This window comes from Perissodus microlepis, chromosome 3 (assembly GCF_051167445.1).
Source record: "Perissodus microlepis isolate ML-2025 ecotype Zambia chromosome 3, ASM5116744v1, whole genome shotgun sequence".
In the NCBI taxonomy this organism is placed as follows: domain Eukaryota; kingdom Metazoa; phylum Chordata; class Actinopteri; order Cichliformes; family Cichlidae; genus Perissodus; species Perissodus microlepis.
In genome coordinates this window covers 25,529,625-25,547,538 of record NC_140463.1, presented here as the reverse complement: position 1 = coordinate 25,547,538, position 17,914 = coordinate 25,529,625, and the positions used below count along the sequence as shown (strand labels likewise).

The window sequence follows — 17,914 nt, the reverse complement described above, 5'->3', positions numbered from 1 at the left end:
CGTTGAGGTATGGACAGCTACAGGCTTTGAGCCTCAGTCCTGCCCACATTTTATTCTGTAAAAACTAAATTTTCACTGCTTTTATGACCTTTTTAGTGGGGAGAACATAGCTAGGATTTAATGATTTAACAAATCTTTTAAATCCTTTGTCATCCACAATGCTAAATGGCTGGGAGTCCTCAATCACCATGCTAACCAGGTCTTCATCTATTTGAGATTGTTCTCCTGAGGAAAGACAATAAAAACAAAGCACAAATATAAATATCACACACGTAACTTATTACAGTTGTATAATATTGTTATATCATTTAGTAACATTACTGCATGCTATATTATCATGACATTTGATGGCTCACCTGATCTTGCTCCACAATCGGTGTTCCCCTTATTCTCATGCAAAGCTCTGTAGTGCCTAAGCATGGATGAGGTGTTGTTGTTATATCCCAGCTCCCTGGCACATAGCAAACACTTCACCTTGTACAAAAGTACAGACAGCTTAACATAAATTGTATTGCACCATCAGTATTATGAAAATACATCTTCTGTGGAAATTTACATACCTTGTTGGGAGATATAAGATCAAAATGTTCCCACACAGGGGAGGACATCCTCCTCTTCTTAGCTGGCTCCATTCTCTCCTGACTTTCTCTCCTAAACCTCCAAACTGTCTCCAAACTCTCACTAACCGCAACTCTCCATCAAACACCTACATTTTGAATGAAGTCTGAGGGGTTTATATCGCTGTCATAGCTCGCGGCAAAGTTCGAACCACTTCATGAACCAGTTACGTGGTACAGCCGGGCAGCAAGGCTTCAGACGTCATCATTTTCAGCTCCTCCCATAAATGAAGCAAGCCTCGATACGCGCATCGCGGAAACGCCCCCTAAATTACTCGACACAAGCTTCAAAGCCTCGATACAGAACGTCACATCACTAGTTTTCTTAGTTTCATGTTCACCCTCGCCATCTCTGTTGAATCCACATTTGGTAAATAAACTCACTTGCACCAGAGCTGCCGCATCTTGGGTTCTAAATAATTCACGCACTGTTTGCCCCGGCAACCCGTGACAGTACGAACCAGCCCCCATGCACCCAGTGGCACTAAATCCGTCCAAGGAGCTCCGGGGCGACATTACCTACAGTGTGAAGATTCTCCTCGGTCTGTGGCTGGAAAACTCCCCGGAAGAGCTTTGCCACGCAGTTGAAACCCGGCTACAACAGCTCTTTTCCAGCCTTCCCTGGCTGTTTGGATCACTTCCCCCGACCATTCCAATTAGGAAGGTGTAGGTAACACCAGACTGCAGATGAGCTGCATACAGGACTGGACTGGGACAAAAAATCGGCTCGGGCGTTTTGACTAGAGACCGGCCCGCCATTATAGGAAAAATTATAGAGCCTTTGAATGAAAACAAACGCTGTTGTGACAGTGATGTACACTGTTTTGATGGTATATATGCATCAATCTATCAATCGTTTGTTGTAAGATTCAGATAATTATTTTTTTAAAAGCGAGACATTTTAAATGATAAATGATATTTTAAATGACCCCCTTTCCCTGTTAATGCCCTACCTGGCCCCTGGCAAAACTTTGCTAGACCCCTGCACAGTTACCAGCTGTCAGCTACATAAAAAAAGGATCCTGGTGCACTGCACTCTTTCAGATTTAATTTAAAGGTTAACACAAGGTACCATACTAACTGTTTGATAATTACAGCTAAATTCAGTTTGATAGTTTTTGAGTCTTCTACAGAATGGTTTACATTGTTAAAGTGAAAAAAACAAACCAACAAAAAAAGTTTAACTTGTAAAGTCTTAGAGTATGGCTTTACTTTACAGTTGTGACATTCATGGTGCTGTGGAAATGCACTCTTTGCATATCGTCCCCAGCACCTAAATGAAGAGAAGGTAGAGTAATTAGTCCTCAGAAGCACAAAACTTTCTGAGGAACCCTGAGTGTACAATAAAGTGTGCAGATGCATTGGTGTGGTATAAGTCCAACCTGATTGGCAGATGAAGTTGAGCTGCTCCCCACAGTGCAGGTCCTGCCACATGAAAGGCTCTCCATTGCCCATGGCTCCACAGATGCTGAAGTAATAGTGAGGGACAAAATCTTGTGGCCAATTAAAGAAATTCATGGGATGTCCAGACATCCAGAACCAGTCGTCTCCTCTTAGGGATCTGTTGGACGTAGTGAATAAAAATGCTAATTATGTAGCCTACTGATTTTAACACTTGTTTCACATTTTCAAGTTATATGATCCAATTTTATCTTTATGACACTGTCTTAATGATGAACAAAAAAGAACACTCCAAGTATTCATTCATCTTCTTCCTCTTACCCATTCAGGGTCATATGAGGTTGGGTTAGGGCATTTAAAGCTATCTGTTTGGCATGGCAGCGATGAAAATAAGAAAATGCAAGCATTCATTGTCTGAACTGTTGTGACTTTGATTTGCAACGGTAACAGGACTTCTGGTCTGTCACTATTTTGGCACTTTATCCTTCAAGAACTGCACTGTTCTGGACAGAGATTTTGTGTGGTTCCTGGGATCTGCTGAAGCCACACGCCCAGCACGGGGTATCACTGCCCCGAGTGCTCTGATTATCACTGAGACCACTGTTGCCCTCTCTCACCACATCTCCTGGAGTTCCTCTCTTAGCCCTTGGTACTTCTCGATCTTCTCATGTTCTTTCTTCCTGATGTTGCAGTTACCTGGTATAGCTACATCTGTCGCAAAAGCCTCATGGCCATTCTTAGCACATATTTTCCTGTATGCTCTACAGGCCACTCGGTTATGGCGTTCCATGTATGTCCTGCCTGCCAACATCTTGCACCCTGTTGTTATGTGTTGGATTGTCTCAGGCGCATCTTTGCACAGCCTGCACCTGGGGTCTTGCCTGGTGTGATAGACCCCAGCCTCAAAGGATCTTTTGCTCAGAGCTTGTTCCTGTGCTGCCATGATTAGTGCATCTATGCTGTCTTTCAGTTCAGCTTTGTCCAGCCAATGGTAGGATTTCTAGATGTCAGCCACTTCTTCTATCTGACAGTAGTTCATACCGTGAACGGGCCTGTCCTTCCATGATGGTTCTTCTAGTTGCTCCTTTTCTTTCTTGGGTTTCTATTGTCTGAGGTATTCACTAAGCACGCAGTCAGTTGTGGTCATCTTCCTCATGTACTCATGGATGTTATGTTGTTTCTTCCTGGAGAGCGGTTCTGCCACTTACCAGTCATCGGCCTCCTTCCTTTCACTTAGTCTCAGGGTGCTGGATTTGGGGCGAAACCCTCCATTAATGGTAAGAAGCTTGTCTTAATGTCAGTGGCTTCGATCTCCTTCTTTGCCCAGCTTACTATCCTAGCAAGGTATATAATCACCAGCAGGGTGTAGGTGTTGATTGACGCTGGATCTTGTTCTTCTCATTTAGGTGACTCTTCAGGACTTGCCTTACTCTCTGTAGGCATGTCCCAGCTTTCCTAGCAGCCTCTCCATGGTTCCTATTGCCTGTGTAATTCCCAGGTTCTTGTAGCTGTCCTTGAAATCTGCAATGATGCCTTATAGTAGTGCGATCCCCTCACTTCTGACTACCTTCCCTCGCTTTGTTACCATCCGACTACACTTCTCCTGTGCGAATGATATTCCAATATCAGTGCTGTACATCCTAGTGATGTGGATCAGTAAATTGATGTCTTGTTTACTCCTGGCATTCAACTTGATATCATCCATGCAGAGGAGGTGGCTGACAATTGCTCCATTCCATAGGCAGTAAACGTAGTCACTCTTGTCAATAAGCATCTCCTTGGTAAATCCCACACTTGTGTAACACACTTGACTTGTGTAATTGGCTTGAAGTTGGCCTCTAGTGGTTTTGGTCACATCCCTATCGAATTCCTGAAGGTTCCTGTTGATCTCGTACAGTTGACTCCCTCTTGACCTGTGATTTGTGTTGTACATCACGAATCTCTAGTTGTGACAGTTGTAAATCATCAGTTGGTTCTTCTGAATTTTGGAATACTTGGCTATTAGTTGTTTCACCGTCAGTCTGGATGCTGGGTATTGATGATTCCATAGGTCCCACAGCCTTTTCATGGAATCCCTTCTGCTGGTGTTATTTGCATAGTAGCATTCCAACAACACCCTGTCCCCATCCCTTGTCCATCTATGCCTTCTTGGCCTTCTTGGTCCAGTAGCCACATTTCTTGTCAGGGTGTCCTGGTTCCTTAACACCTGATGTAGACCTTGTTAATCCAAGCAACATCCGAGCTGGTATGGCTTCAGTTATATCTCTCTCGCTCATATCCAAGGTAGGCTTGGGGACCTAGCCTGGGGATCCTTAGTGGATACAGACGCCCTGGTAGGGAGTGAAATTATTTTGATGTGCTTTTGATATCTGTGTTTTGATAATGTATACTATCAGGGCTAATTTGGTGGAATTGAGTACCTGCACAAGAAAACTTGAACTATCACCTTTTGAATCCTGGATGACTCTGTGTCCTCCCTGTTCATTCATTGAGTTGTTAGAAGTATCTTCTGTATCAGTACCTGCGCAGTCCCATCCAGACGTGGTCTGTGAGGGAGAAAGGAATGAGGCCCAGCAGCTGCTCCAACTCGCTTTGCTCCTGTTGGCTGTGAAGGCTGAGCAGGTCCCAGTAATAACGTCTACAGTACATCAGAGCATCAGACCAGCAGAGCCTCTCTCCTACAACCGTCACGTTCCTGCCACCAAACTGCAGGCTCACAGTGGGAGGAGCAGTAGGAGGTGTTGGAGGAGTTGGTGAAGGAGTAACAGCTTCTGGTGCTGGAGAGCAAAGTTTGTTAGGATTCTGTTTGTTTAAACCGTGTTTATTTGTTTTTATTTTATTTTGAGAGACTCAACTGTAATGCTTCCTTCAGCTCCAAAGTAAATGAAAATGAACACTGAAAGCTAGAAAGTTAGCAAGGTGAATTAAGTCCAATTATTCCCATGTAAAATAATAAATATGAGAAAAAATATAAAAAGGGAAAATAAAAACAAGCAGCTTCCACATATACCGCTAAAACACAACCACTATACCAGGCAGAGAAGCAAACAGCTCCACTTCACACAGCGTCAGAATTTTCTGAGATCCTGGTATGATCACACTGATGTAGCGACCTTCCATTTCATTACACTGGAATGTGTATGTTGGTGTACCATCCAATGATTCAATAATGCCACACCTGATGGAGTTGTAGAAACGTCAAAGAGAAATGTGTCAGTTTGACCTAATATTTGTTCAAACATTTATCTGCTGTCAGAAATCATGTCTCACCTCGGGTTTTGATTTCCATTTTGATCCAGTGAGTCCCCGATCCAAATCTCTGCCCCAAGAATCCTTTCAATTAAATTATCTTGTCTGTTAATGATCGTGACAACAGCACTGTAAAATCAAATTAGTTCCCAGAACTCAAAAAAATTGAGGAAACTCGTTGCCTCAAAAAAATTTAGTAAAGCTTAGCTAAAATTTATTAAATTAGGACAACTTATTTATTTTGATTACTCTGTACAAGCTCATTTGTTCCCAGAACTCAAAAAAATTGGATCAAGTTTACGTAAGATGACCAAGTTAGGGCAACTTACTCATTTTGAGTACACTGTACAGCCTTGTTAGTTCCCAGAACTCAAAAAAATTAAGGAAACTCATTGCCTCAAAAAAACGAAGTAAAGCTTACTTAAGATGACTGTTAGGACAACTTACACATTGCAAGTCTGCAGTATTAAGAATAACTTGATATTTCTGACTGTACAATATTAATTGTTTACCTACTGACAAACATTTCAAGTTCAACTAAATGAAAAAACTATTTGTGGTAACCTGAATATGATTAAAAATAATTAACAACACTTTTTGTAATGATGCTAAAATGAGCCCAACTTTTATTTTCAAACACAACAAAGTATAACAGCCAACATACTGGACACTGTTCTGCTGAACAACAAACAATTATATTGCCATCACTGTTATAATCATACAATGAAACAAAGTCTCAGATGTAATTATTCTGAAAATAAGTTTAGGCCTACCACAAGTTTGTTTTGTACTTACATTACTTATATAATCAAAATAAAATATTTGTTGTTCTGTCACAAGTGCAGTCTCTGATTTAAACAACACATTTGTTTTTCATTCCAACACAGGAGCTGGAATGTTGTATTATTTTAAGGATGGCTTGTTTCCAGTGCAGGCATTACTGCCCGAATGACTATCATGGATCGAGGTGATCCAAATGTAGGTGCAGAAGAAAGTCTTTAACTTCCCTTAAGTACAGTGGCAGTGGATGTGGGTTGGAGATGCAATGAGCTTGAACCTGCAGGCGACCATCTTCACTGACTACACCATCTGTGACGGAGGACTCATCTCTCCTGGTGTCCTGCAAGCAAACAATCATATTTTTTGGAACATGAACTTAATTGCTTTCTTAAAACATTTTTTTCTGCATTTGGTATAAAACAGACTCCAATTTACACAATCTCAGGCTCCCTCCCCACCGGAGAGGTGACATTCAATGTCCCAATTGTCAGTCTGGATAGCCGTGACCACCACCCAACATACAATAATGTCATGAAAGCATCATTTTAAAAAGGGCTGTGCAAACATGGCCAATAACTTTCATTCTAATGATGTGCAAAATGATTTGGGAACAAAACAAATTTTGCTGTTAGAAAACTTGCAGACTTCACTATTTACAGTGTAGACCTTCTAAACTAAGTTTGGGGGATGTGATCTTCAAGAAATGCAGACCAAACTGTTGTTGTTTGTTTACTTACACAGCATGTCTTAACTGGAGTCACCAGCAACAGCATAGTGCAGTCATATCTCAAGTCTAATAACAGAAGACAGAAAAAGATCAGTAAAGAAACAACTTCCCCAAACCAAAGCACAAATAAAACAATAAGGAAAACAGGCTGATCTAAAGTATGATTAAAGTTCAGCCTGATTAATATAAATGTCACTGACAGTTGCTAATATATTGGAAAACCAAAACACTTACCACTGAGTTATATGTCTTTCTGTCCAACAACAGGAGTGCTGGTCCCGAGCCTCAAAGACAGTAAGAAGCAAGCAGAGGGAGAAAAAACAGAACATTTTTCAGAAACTGATTTTACCCTTAATGGCTGTGCAATTATTGTAACATAGAGATTGCTTATGTTGTTAAATAAAGGCTAGATTTGACATTAATAGATGCCACAGATGTTCAAAAGCTGCCACAAAGCATGAAAAAAATGGACGTCTCTGAAAACTTTGGCGCATTTTTGCAAATATGTGATGTCTTGATAAATCGAGCAGATACTTGAACTTTACACAGCTACATTCTCGCCTGAAAATATCTTAAAAGTTTATTTTGTGACCCAGAAAAAGTAATAAGTTTTTTAGCCGCGCTCCTCCGCCATTGCGGCGCTTACAAGTACGCACAGGCTCCGACAACCAGCGACAAATGCGATCATCCTTTTCCCCAGACTACCCTTTCTGGGTCACAAAATAACCTTTTAAGATATTTTCAGCTGAGAATGTAGCTGTGTAATGGTCAAATATCTACTTAATTTATCAAAATATCACATATTTGCAAAAGTGCTTCCACGTTTTCGGAGAGCTCTGTTATCCACCAGCGCGATAGCTGACGGGGGGTCAAGGCTTGATAGAGTCCGCGAGCACAGCTAACTCCTGGCATATTGTTTTCAACCCCCCCTGCACTCTTTTGCTACTCAGGTTAAACATGATATATATATAGTTAGTTAGTTAGTTATGGCTATGGATTGAAAATACCCCCCCAGGGCTCTAGAGTGCGACCAATTTGGTCGCAAATGCGACCAAATTTTTCAGTGGTGCGACTAAAAAAAAATATTTGGTTGCACCTGTGCGACCAACTGTTCGGGTAGCGAAAAAAAAAAAAATCTGCAACCTTCCCTGTGGTCAACAACAGACACACATTATGCCCCTATCGTGGACTAAACCAATCAGAGATAGTAAGGGGCGGGACCTCTCTGATTGGCCGTGGTCCAGTTGAAAGTGCAGGTGGAAGTGGGAGGTGAGTAGCTTGAATAAAGCGATATCAATTCATTAAATCCTGAATCGACTTTTAAATATAACTGTGTTTTGCCAGAAACGCCAGATTCTCAGATTAAAGCTCACAAAACCATTTCAACAACAACCAAACAGCAAATGAGAGCAGGTACACGGATTCCACACAAAGACGTAAACACGGAGCGGAACCGACGCATCAGAATCAACTTTGTCTTTCTCGGCTTTCTCACCCGACGGCTCGTAGACGGACACGCTGTCGGAGCTTAGCGATTCTGATGCGTCCGGTCCGCGCTGTGATTATGTCTTTTTGCGCTGATTCTGAGCTGCAGGTTTTGTCTCTCTCCAACCAAAATTCACCGAGCCAGCAGCAAAAGAAGCAGCAAACTGCGCTTCACATTTGATCAATGTCGTCATGAATTTTGCTGTTTTTCTTCCACGACTATTAAAATCACACTTCATGCACAGCTAGCTCTCTCTCTATCTCTCTCTGTACGTCAAGAACAGTTTCCCGTCTCCAATCTCTGTTTTCTGTATTATTCATTCGCTTATTACCCACCAGTCTACCGTTGTTTACAGCGCTGTCGGCTGCTGTCTTTTTCTTTTCTTTTTTTCACTTAAATGACCTCGGACAAGAAAGCCTATTTTTTCTGTTGTTCAATACTGAAGAAATTTAAACTTTATATGCAGAACATTGTAGAATATTTTTAAGGTTATCTGCTATAAAAAGCCAGACCAGGAAAATCTCCTTCATGTTTTTCTGTGTTTTATTCTCAGTTACTTTCACACAAAGGCATCTGCTGTGATGTTCACAATTCTGATGAAGTCAGCACTGATAAATGATCAGAATTATAATATTTCTGACTGTCTGAGGCTAAGCTGAATCGAATCGGGACTTTGAAAACCGGAATCGAATGGATTATAGAAATCAGTGATGATACCCAGCCCTAGTGAGCAGCCTAGGCACGACAGAAGTGGATGTAGCTGTAATAGGAAAAGAACTACACTGTAAACCCGGATAAGTTCAATACACTTAAATCGTTTGAGGAAACCGATTCCCTTCAAATGATTTGAGTAATCAACCCAAAACAAAAAATTAACTGATTTAGTCAAGTAAACTTAAAAGTAAAATTGTCACAATTTACTATATTGAGTCATCGCTACCTAAAGTGTTTAAGTATTCAATATTTCAAAAATAATTTGTTTAAGTACAGTTAACTTAATACTAATAGAAAAAACTAAATTGTTTAAGTGGTGCTAATATTACAAAACTCACTTTTTTGCGTAGTGTTTAATTAAAAGCGTCTTTTAATTAAATGTATTATTATTACTAAAACTTAATATGTCAAGGCAAACACACTCAAAACCAAAGACCACTAAAGTGTTTTTTGTTTTTGTTTTTTACTTTATTTATAACAAAACAAGACTTTTGTTTTCCTTTGAACAGTATTCCAATTTTTACACATGGCGCTTCTAAGAAGACATTTCTTTCAGAAACAAACACAATATTTCAGTTGTTCCTAGCCACTTTTTGACAAGAATTTATTTGTGGTCTCTGAGGTAGTTTTTTTTGAACAGTAAGTTTTTTGTTTGCACAATTGGACTTCCAATAAAACATTTTCTTTAAAACAATCCTTTTAAACAGATAAAACTGTGTATCACAAGTAAAGAACTTTGGTGCGACACTCTGGGTAACAAGTTGTAACAGTAAAACTTATTTTCACAAATATTTTAACTTGGAAAAATAAAAACTATGGAATAAGGAATGGCCTCAGCGAGACAATGAAATTAAAGGAATAGTTCACTGATTTTACATAATAAGATATGTTCTTACCTTAGCTTTGACGAGTTGATGTGTACCAGTCTTGTCTTTGTGCGTGCCCTCAGTCATGCAAATGGAGCAAAGCCTCTCCCATATATTCCAAATACCTCCACTTTTTGCTCCTTTTAGAAGCTACCGAGCTCCCCCACGTTTTCCCTATTTATGTAAAATTACATGAAAAGTGACACTCTCCAAGTTTAGTTTAACTAAATTTAACGTGTGGATTTTCTAAGCCGATAAGAAGGGGTACTATATTACAAGGTGTAATAACACTGTAGGAGCACTTCTTCATCCCCCCAGTAACTCAGTCTATGCTCCAGAGTGCACTAGGGTTACTGCGCGCTTGTAATATAGTGCCCCTTTTTATCGGCTTAAAAAATCTATACGTTAAATTTAGTGAAACTAAACTTAGATAGTGTAACTTTTCATGTAATTTTACATAAATAGGGAAAACGTGGAGGAGCTCGGTAGCTTCTAAAAGGAGCAAAAAGTGGAGGTAGTTGGAATATATGGGAGAGCCTTTCTCTCGCACAAAGACAAGACAGGTATGCATCAACTCTTCAAAGCTAAGGTAAGAACATATCTCAGTATGTAAAATCAGTGAACTACTCCTTTAAGCCCTGGTTTTGCCATCCACTAAAAACAAAAAAAGACAATTACAAACACAATAATGACTTCCTGAACTTGAGAAAAAGCTGCTCAATGAAGAGTGAACATTCAATGTATCTATGCACACATTGAAAGCTCATTTTTTAGCCTTTGGAGTTTTGGAGGAGGATCGTTTCGTCCCAGATTCAGCATAATCTGCTGGATAAACAGGAATGTATTCTTCATGCACTTTGGGTACTCCAAGTGGAGTGCATAAGTCAGTCCAAACAGGAGACACATTGCCAAAGGAAGACTGCAGATGGAATCCATTACCACATTGCCCTCTAGAAGGATCCCCAGCTGGGAGGGGTTCAGTTCTTGCTCTGGACTTCCGTTTTCACCATCGAAGATGATTCCTATTGGGATTTCAAGGTCACCATCAGCAGCATTCTACAGAGGGGGGGAAAAAACTGTGAGTTAACCTGTTGGTGGAGAGTAACACAAGTATAAAAGGTCAAAGTATTGTATTTCTATAAATGCTGTTTATTATTCAAGTACAAGTTAATTGTTCAAATAAAAAAAATAAAAAAACAGGAAAATTTGGGGAATCTGTAAGGCTTATTGTCATTATACAACTGTATAATGAAGTTTGTCCTCTGCATTTGACCCATTCTTCAATGTTGATAAGGCAGCAACCCGTCAAGAGATTTTTTTTGTGCAATTTTGAATGCATTATTTTACAGTTTATGAAGCACGACGTGTTCTGCGTTCTGATTGGCTGAGGACCGTGACTCCTGTACGGCACAGAATGCTTTCAGTTTGTCAAATGAAGTGCTATTAGTCACATCTAAACCTCAGTAAAGTGTTAAGTCCAGAGAGAGGAAAAAACACGAGTTTTTCTGAAACACGAGTCCCGTTTGCAGAGTTCAGTACGATGTACCGCACGGAGCAGCGAGGGCCGAGGACGAGACGCTGCTCAGCTCTGTATGGCGCTGCAGCGGCGCACATGTTAATAAAGTAAACTTTACGAGAGGCCGTACAGGTGCAGAGGAGCGGTGTTCAGCCCCTCGAGCCTCAGCGAGGGGCTGAGCAGAGAATAATGACAGGTTTATTTGTCCGTGTGAACGGCTGGAGGTGCCCGGCCGTGCTCTGGTCCTCCTCCTCTGACCGGGGCCGGAGTCCGGCTCACATCACACAATGGAACCGCGCGGTTTGGATGGACGAGGAAGATGCTAGAACCATTACGCATGAGCAGGGGTTAAGGCTGTGAGGGTTACAGCCTTAAAACATTTATAATAAATACTTTTCACTACTTTGCGGATTTCACTTATTGCGGGTTGTTTTTGGGACGTAACCCCCGCGGTAAACGAGGGTTCACTGTAGATTGAATTAGCGTGCACATTTGCGTAATGTAACATGCAACTATTTTTGCTTAAAGTTGAAATACAAAGATTTAACTCACCAGTTTGCGTGGAGGTTTGAGGAAAAGTACTCCCTATCGACTGTAGACTGAAACAAACATGTCCAATCCCAGGCAAAACCACCAAAAACGACTTGTCTTAATTTTTCCTGACAAACAAGTCCAGACGTCTCTTCGGTTCCAGTGCCGGGAAAAATATGGGAGGGGCAACAAAAACTTAAAAATAGTGAAAGTGCTTTCAACTAAACATGATCAGTAAACATCAAATTTACTTTTATTATTTGAGTGTTGAGTTTAAAACTTATTCTCTTATAAAAAAAATTGAACTTAAACTATTTATTAGAATAAACTTAAAATAGAAAGGACCATGTTAAATGTATTCATTTTAGTGCATCACATGCAAAACAATATAGGTTAAGTGCAAAAAGCTTCCACCAATGAGTTCTGTCTGACACAGTTATATGATTTTAGTTTTACAAAGAAAATTAATTACCATCAGTGATTATAGCTAAACCATTTGAATGCAAATAACTTTTGGGATTACAGTGTATTGCTAACTTTTCTGTTAAGTTAAGGCCTGATCCTTCTGAAATTCATAGCCAGTGCTCTGACACGGTGTCATCAATCTTTGAATGCTGAAAAAGCACAGTGTATCCAGAAAACACATTATATTATATAAATTATTATAAAATTTGTGTGCGCCTAACTTTTGTGCCGGTACGCCTAACTTTAAAAAGTTAGGCGTACCGGTACGCCCATGGCAAAAAGTTAGTCTAGAGCCCTGCCCCCACACCCCACCCTACCCCTAACGGCTGCACCTCCCGAAGAATTTTGTCTGTGCTCTTATCTCACTTTTTTATTTCAAACAATCAACAGAAAATTTCACAGACATATTCTTATATAAGGTTTTTAAGGCTGTGGTGTTAATTTTTAAGTAACATGAGCCCAGCGGCAGCAGCAACGCTAGGCTAACACTAACTAGCTAGCAAGATTATAAACCTGGTGCTAAAGTAAGAGAACCCACAAAATCAGTTTGAATAAGAGTAAACATTTACTCACCAAGTCAGTGTATCAGGTAAAGATTCACAGCAATGACAATAATCTCTTGAGCTGACGCTTCTCCAGGTTTGCTCAACATATTCCATAACAAATGCTGGCACCATGAACATGCGGACTGATCCGAGAGAGAGGAGGACGGTAGTCACGTGGCATTTTCAAAACACATCTTTCATCCTTCCGCCCTGAGAAGCAAAACTTCCAGCTTACTTAGTTTTTCTAAGTTAAGACAACTCAAATAAATTGAGTTTATCAGCGTTTTTTGCATAAAAAGTACTTGTAACTTATTTAAATCGAGTTCTAATAACAAATTGTTAAAAACTGAGTTCAGCCTGTTTAATATTTTTAATTAAACACAATATTACATTTTACAGTGAGTGACCTTATAGACAGCTAATAAGTCTACTCTCCACCAGGGATTTTCCTCTTCTGTAGTATGGGTACAGCCTACATCAGCCAAGTTTCCATTTTTGTACCCATCAACAGCTTTTGATGATGTAAAAGGTGTATAGGGCCAAGTCGATGACTGTGCTGTTTGTTTGTCTAAGGCCATGTTTGGAAGCGGTTTGACTAAATTGTTGAAAGGAAACAGGAATGAATTAGTATCAGGCAGATATGTTTCAGTAGATCAGATCCAGTCGCTTAAAGCTCTACCTGCTGGGGCAGCATACACCTCCACTTCACACAGGGTGAGAGTCTTCTTCTGTCCAGGAAGAAACACGTTCACAAAGCGACCCTCCATGCTGCCTCCATCACACCAGTATGTGTAGGTTTTACCCGCTTTGATATGTGAGATGGAAGCACACCTGACAGCAGAGAGTGTGGGGGCAGTATTATGTTAGTATTATGGGCCTCATGTTAAAAGAGATGTAACAGACTCAAGGACTAGAAAATATACTACCCCGCAAAGTATTCACTTGTCATTCTCAAGAACCAGTATGAGCATGTCTGAGTTTTTGTTACAAAACTGAAACTAAGAAGTTATCACCAAAATAAGTATTTGATGCTGAATGAAAACATAACTTTATGCTTGGTAGAAAAACCCTTGTTAGGAAGTAGGGATGTATAAAACCCCTGTGATTTGTGTATATAGACTGTTCCACACACCCCCTCTAACTACTGCTAAGATGGTACATTCCTCCCCTCCCGGGTTTGCGCTGGTTCACCGTGATGGCGCTGGTTTGTTGCACTGAACATGTGTTGTGCGTGAATGATAAGTAAGTGCCTTGTATTTGTTTGTTCTATGGTTGTAACTCATCCTATACTCGCTCATGTATATTGTGTGATGTTTTTATAGAGTTTGCCAGTGGTTTGCGTCGCCACGAGACACTGTAGTTACTCATGTTGATTTGACCAAAATGGCGCCACCCTTGTGGACTGAGCTGCCCAAAGTAAAGATGGAGTCGATCCCTGTGCAGCAGCCCATTTGTGTCCACCAGGGGGTGGTGTTTAGTCATTTCTGAATTAGAGTTCTACCGCCTCTGTTCAAAGATGGTCGCTCACAGTGGACGTAAATGGCTTCTTTCACTCCTCTTTCAAACCATCTGTCCTCTCTGTCCAAAATGTGAACGTTGGCATCCTCGAAAGAGTGACCTTTGTCCTTTAGATGCAGATGGACTGCTGAGTCTTGTCCCTGCATCTAAAGGACAAAGGTCACACTTTTTCGTCCACTGTGAGCGACCGTCTTTGAACAGAGGCGGTGGTTTACGACACCAACTGTCTGCCATCTATAATCCAGTTTTGAGATCCCTTCCCAGACGCCTTAACGCCCACTCACATCCTGGGCCATCTGACCTCAGGAAATCACATGATAGGGTGGGGCCAGGTTTCACAATGAGCTCACCCGAAACCCTGGCTGACTGTGACCCACACCCGCTTTCATACCTTGGCTCATGTGATTAGGTAGAGGATCATCAGGGGGTCCTTTGTCCCTCTTTGGGGGGTAACTCCCACTGGGTTTAAATCTGGGGCTCTCCACCATTTGACCTTAGAACTGAAGAAGCTTCTCGGATGAGAGGTGAAACGTCTTCAAGCAACTCAAAGAAGTCCAGACGCTTTTCTTTTCTTGTAAATGCGGAGTCCTCTTCACACTAATTCTGTTTACATTATCCGTGCTTCCGTTAGAGAGTATGATTAGACCATTTCCCTGCTATGCAGATGATACCGAGCTTTATCTATCCATGAAGCGAGATGATACAAACCAGTTAGTAAAAGTGCAGGAATGTCTCAGACACAAAGACCCAGATGATCCTTAAATTCCTGCTTCTGAATTCGGATAAAACTGAGGTTACTGTATTTGGCCCTAAAAGTGGACCAGCATAGCAAAACCCGTAATGGTCCCCTTGGGAAAACAAATCTGTTGGGCATTTTTCTTGGCCTTCAGGTGATAATTCTGATTGCTACAGTGCTGGACAGGGAAAATAATCTGTTCCTCACATACAAGGTCTTGTGTCAGGCTCCATCTTATCTTAATGACCTTTTGGTAGCGTATTACTCCATTAGAGCCCTTCACCCTCAGACTGCAGGATTACTTGTGGTCCCTAGAGTATTTAAAAGTAGAATGGGAGGCAATGTTCTCTCTAAGCTGTGCGTGTGCGCAAGTGTGCACTGCTGACAAAGTCTCCACACACAGAAAGTCTGCGCTGTGCACAAAAACAATTCCAACCTTTATTGAAACGCTCAGACACGTGAAAAATTAGAGGGAACGTTGATGGGAGGCAGAGCATTCAGCTTTCAGGCTCTTCTATGGAACCACGTTCAGGTAACCTTGAATCCTTCCTTAGTTAAGGTGAAATAGGTCTAGACTGTTGTGGAGTTTCCCATAATGCACTGAGGGTTTCTTCTTCACTAAACTCTTTTTGGTCTCCATGCACTAATACAGCACTGCTAATTAAACTCAGCCTCTCTCTCCTATAATTTATGTTTTGCCCCATCTCCCTTCCCTCATAATAGTGGTTAGCCTACAAGGTTTAACTTTTTGGATTCAAAAATTAACTAACATTAATTCTATTTTGCATACTCTCTTGAGCCACTGAATGGTAAATGGCCTGTATTTGTATAGCACTTTACTAGTCCCTAAGGACCCCAAAGTGCTTTACACACCCAGTCATCCACCCATTCACACACACATTCACACACTGGTGATGGCAAGCTACATTGTAGCCACAGCCACCCTGGGGCGCACTGACAGAGGCGAGGCTGCCGGACACTGGCGCCACCGGGCACCAGTAGGCAACGGGTGAAGTGTCTTGCCCAAGGACACAACGACCAAGCCCCCAAGCCGGGGCTCGAACCGGCAACCTTCCGATTACAATCGGAAGGATTGCCTCAACTCTTGAGGCGATCGTGGCTCAAGAGTTGGGAGGATGAATGAGGATGAACCATCAGATGAGGATGAGCTACTGGAATATCCAACAATCTTCCACCATAGATGAGTTCACTGTGTAGTAGTACAATAACTAAACCATATATTAACCATTGTAAATTAGGGGGTAAAAAGAAGTAAAAGGGGTAAAAAAAAAAAAAAAAAAAGAAGTCCATTTATTTGCACAGGACACAGTGATACACCCTAAGTCTTAATTTGCAATATTTAACAATCTCTGAGTAAAGAAAACAAATATGACAATTATTTCTGAACATGTGCATGGATATGACACAAATAGGTCAAATTAAGGAGGCTGAAGCTTAAATCTTTTGCCTGAATTATGTACATTTATTCAAGCATTAATGGAAAAAAAACACACAAAGCCTTGCACACACTTTTAAAACTTTGCTTTCATTGGACTTCATAAAATAGACTTTTGTGACTTTTTTCAGCCTAAACAAGCTCAATCACCCCTCCACCACCGTTCCTCACAGTTTTACACTGTGCATTACAGCCAGATATCTCCACTTTGTTCTGGTCTTTCCAAATGACATTGTTTCCAAAGCCCCAATGACAACGGTTATTTTGCATACTCTCTTAAGCCACTGAATGAGGATGAACCATCAGATGATGATGAGCCACTGGAATATCCAACAAGTCATTGGGGCTTTAGAAACTGAAGCTGTGGTCCCATGTTCTTTTTAGAGCGAAGATGCTTACTACATGCTGCAGCCTAAAGGCAGAGTTGGGTTGCTGAGGCCGGCGTGATCACCGGCCTTCTACTTAAAGTGGTCAACATGTAAAGTGTAAATGACTTGTGGCGTAGTTGGCTCTGAGCTTGGATTGTGTGTTTGATCCCTTTTGCAAGTGGGACACTGGACTGTCTTATCCCTTTGTTTGTTTGTTTTATCATTGTACTAATAAATAATCTTTTAGAATTGTATTGGTTCTCATCTTTGCCCACGGCTGAGTCGGTTGTTCTGACATAGAATTTAAAATGAACATGTGTACTCATGTTTCTGAGCTCATTACTCACAAACAGATGATTTGATAGATTAGATAGTGGCGTTGATCCATGCACCGATGGGGAACATTACTTTTGCTTTGAATACTTTATGTACAGTCTGGTCATTTTGCATAAAGCACTTTAATGAGTAACGAGGCATGTTCATAGTGTTTTGTTGCTACTTTTACAGGAATGCTTCTAAAAACATGTCTAATAATAAATATTTTGATGGTAATTACAGAAGTTGCACACAGCTAAACATCACAGCATTTGTCTCTTTTCAGAGTAGAATGTAATAGCATGAATTCATATTTGTTTTCACCATTTTTGCTTCACTTTCTCTTTCTTTTGCTCTAAAAGCTTGACAATCAGCTCTACAGAGAGATTGCCACAAAAGCAGCGTGTGTGTGTTTTGTTCAGCTCCGCTAGTCTCCCCGTTGTTCTGCCTGGCAGGTAATGCAATATATTGTTGTGCTCACCCATGTGATTGTTACTGTTCATTGTGCCAGATTGTGTATGATACCCTGTGGGGAAAATGGCTTTTTTTCTGCCCTGTTATGTTCATTCAGCAGTATGCATTCACCATCAGACCAACAGGTTCCCTTTAAGAGTGGAGAAAACG

At 40.9% G+C, this 17,914-nt stretch overlaps 1 protein-coding gene across 1 annotated transcript; it reads right to left on the bottom strand.

Annotated features, from left to right (window-relative positions):
- Positions 1-1,825: 1,825 nt before the first annotated feature.
- LOC146390711 (C-type lectin BfL-1-like) lies at positions 1,826-7,462 on the bottom strand. Its single transcript, XM_084922044.1, has 6 exons — positions 7,431-7,462; positions 5,289-5,396; positions 5,051-5,196; positions 4,540-4,795; positions 2,000-2,178; positions 1,826-1,890 (listed from the first exon to the last, which is right to left on the bottom strand). The coding sequence occupies exons 1-6, from the start codon at positions 7,460-7,462 to the stop codon at positions 1,826-1,828; spliced, it is 786 nt and encodes a 261-aa protein (XP_084778170.1).
- Positions 7,463-17,914: the final 10,452 nt, after the last annotated feature.

Bases quoted from the DNA above. Each gene is read 5' to 3' on its own strand.
- LOC146390711 (XM_084922044.1), bottom strand. From the start codon at position 7,462: ATGATCGCATTTGTCGCTGGTTGTCGGAGCCT. The intron at 5,397-7,430 runs GTGCGTACTTGT...TTGATTTTACAG, and splicing joins GTCGCTGGTTGTCGGAGCCT to TGCTGTTGTCACGATCATTA. The intron at 5,197-5,288 runs GTGAGACATGAT...CAACTCCATCAG, and splicing joins AATGGAAATCAAAACCCGAG to GTGTGGCATTATTGAATCAT.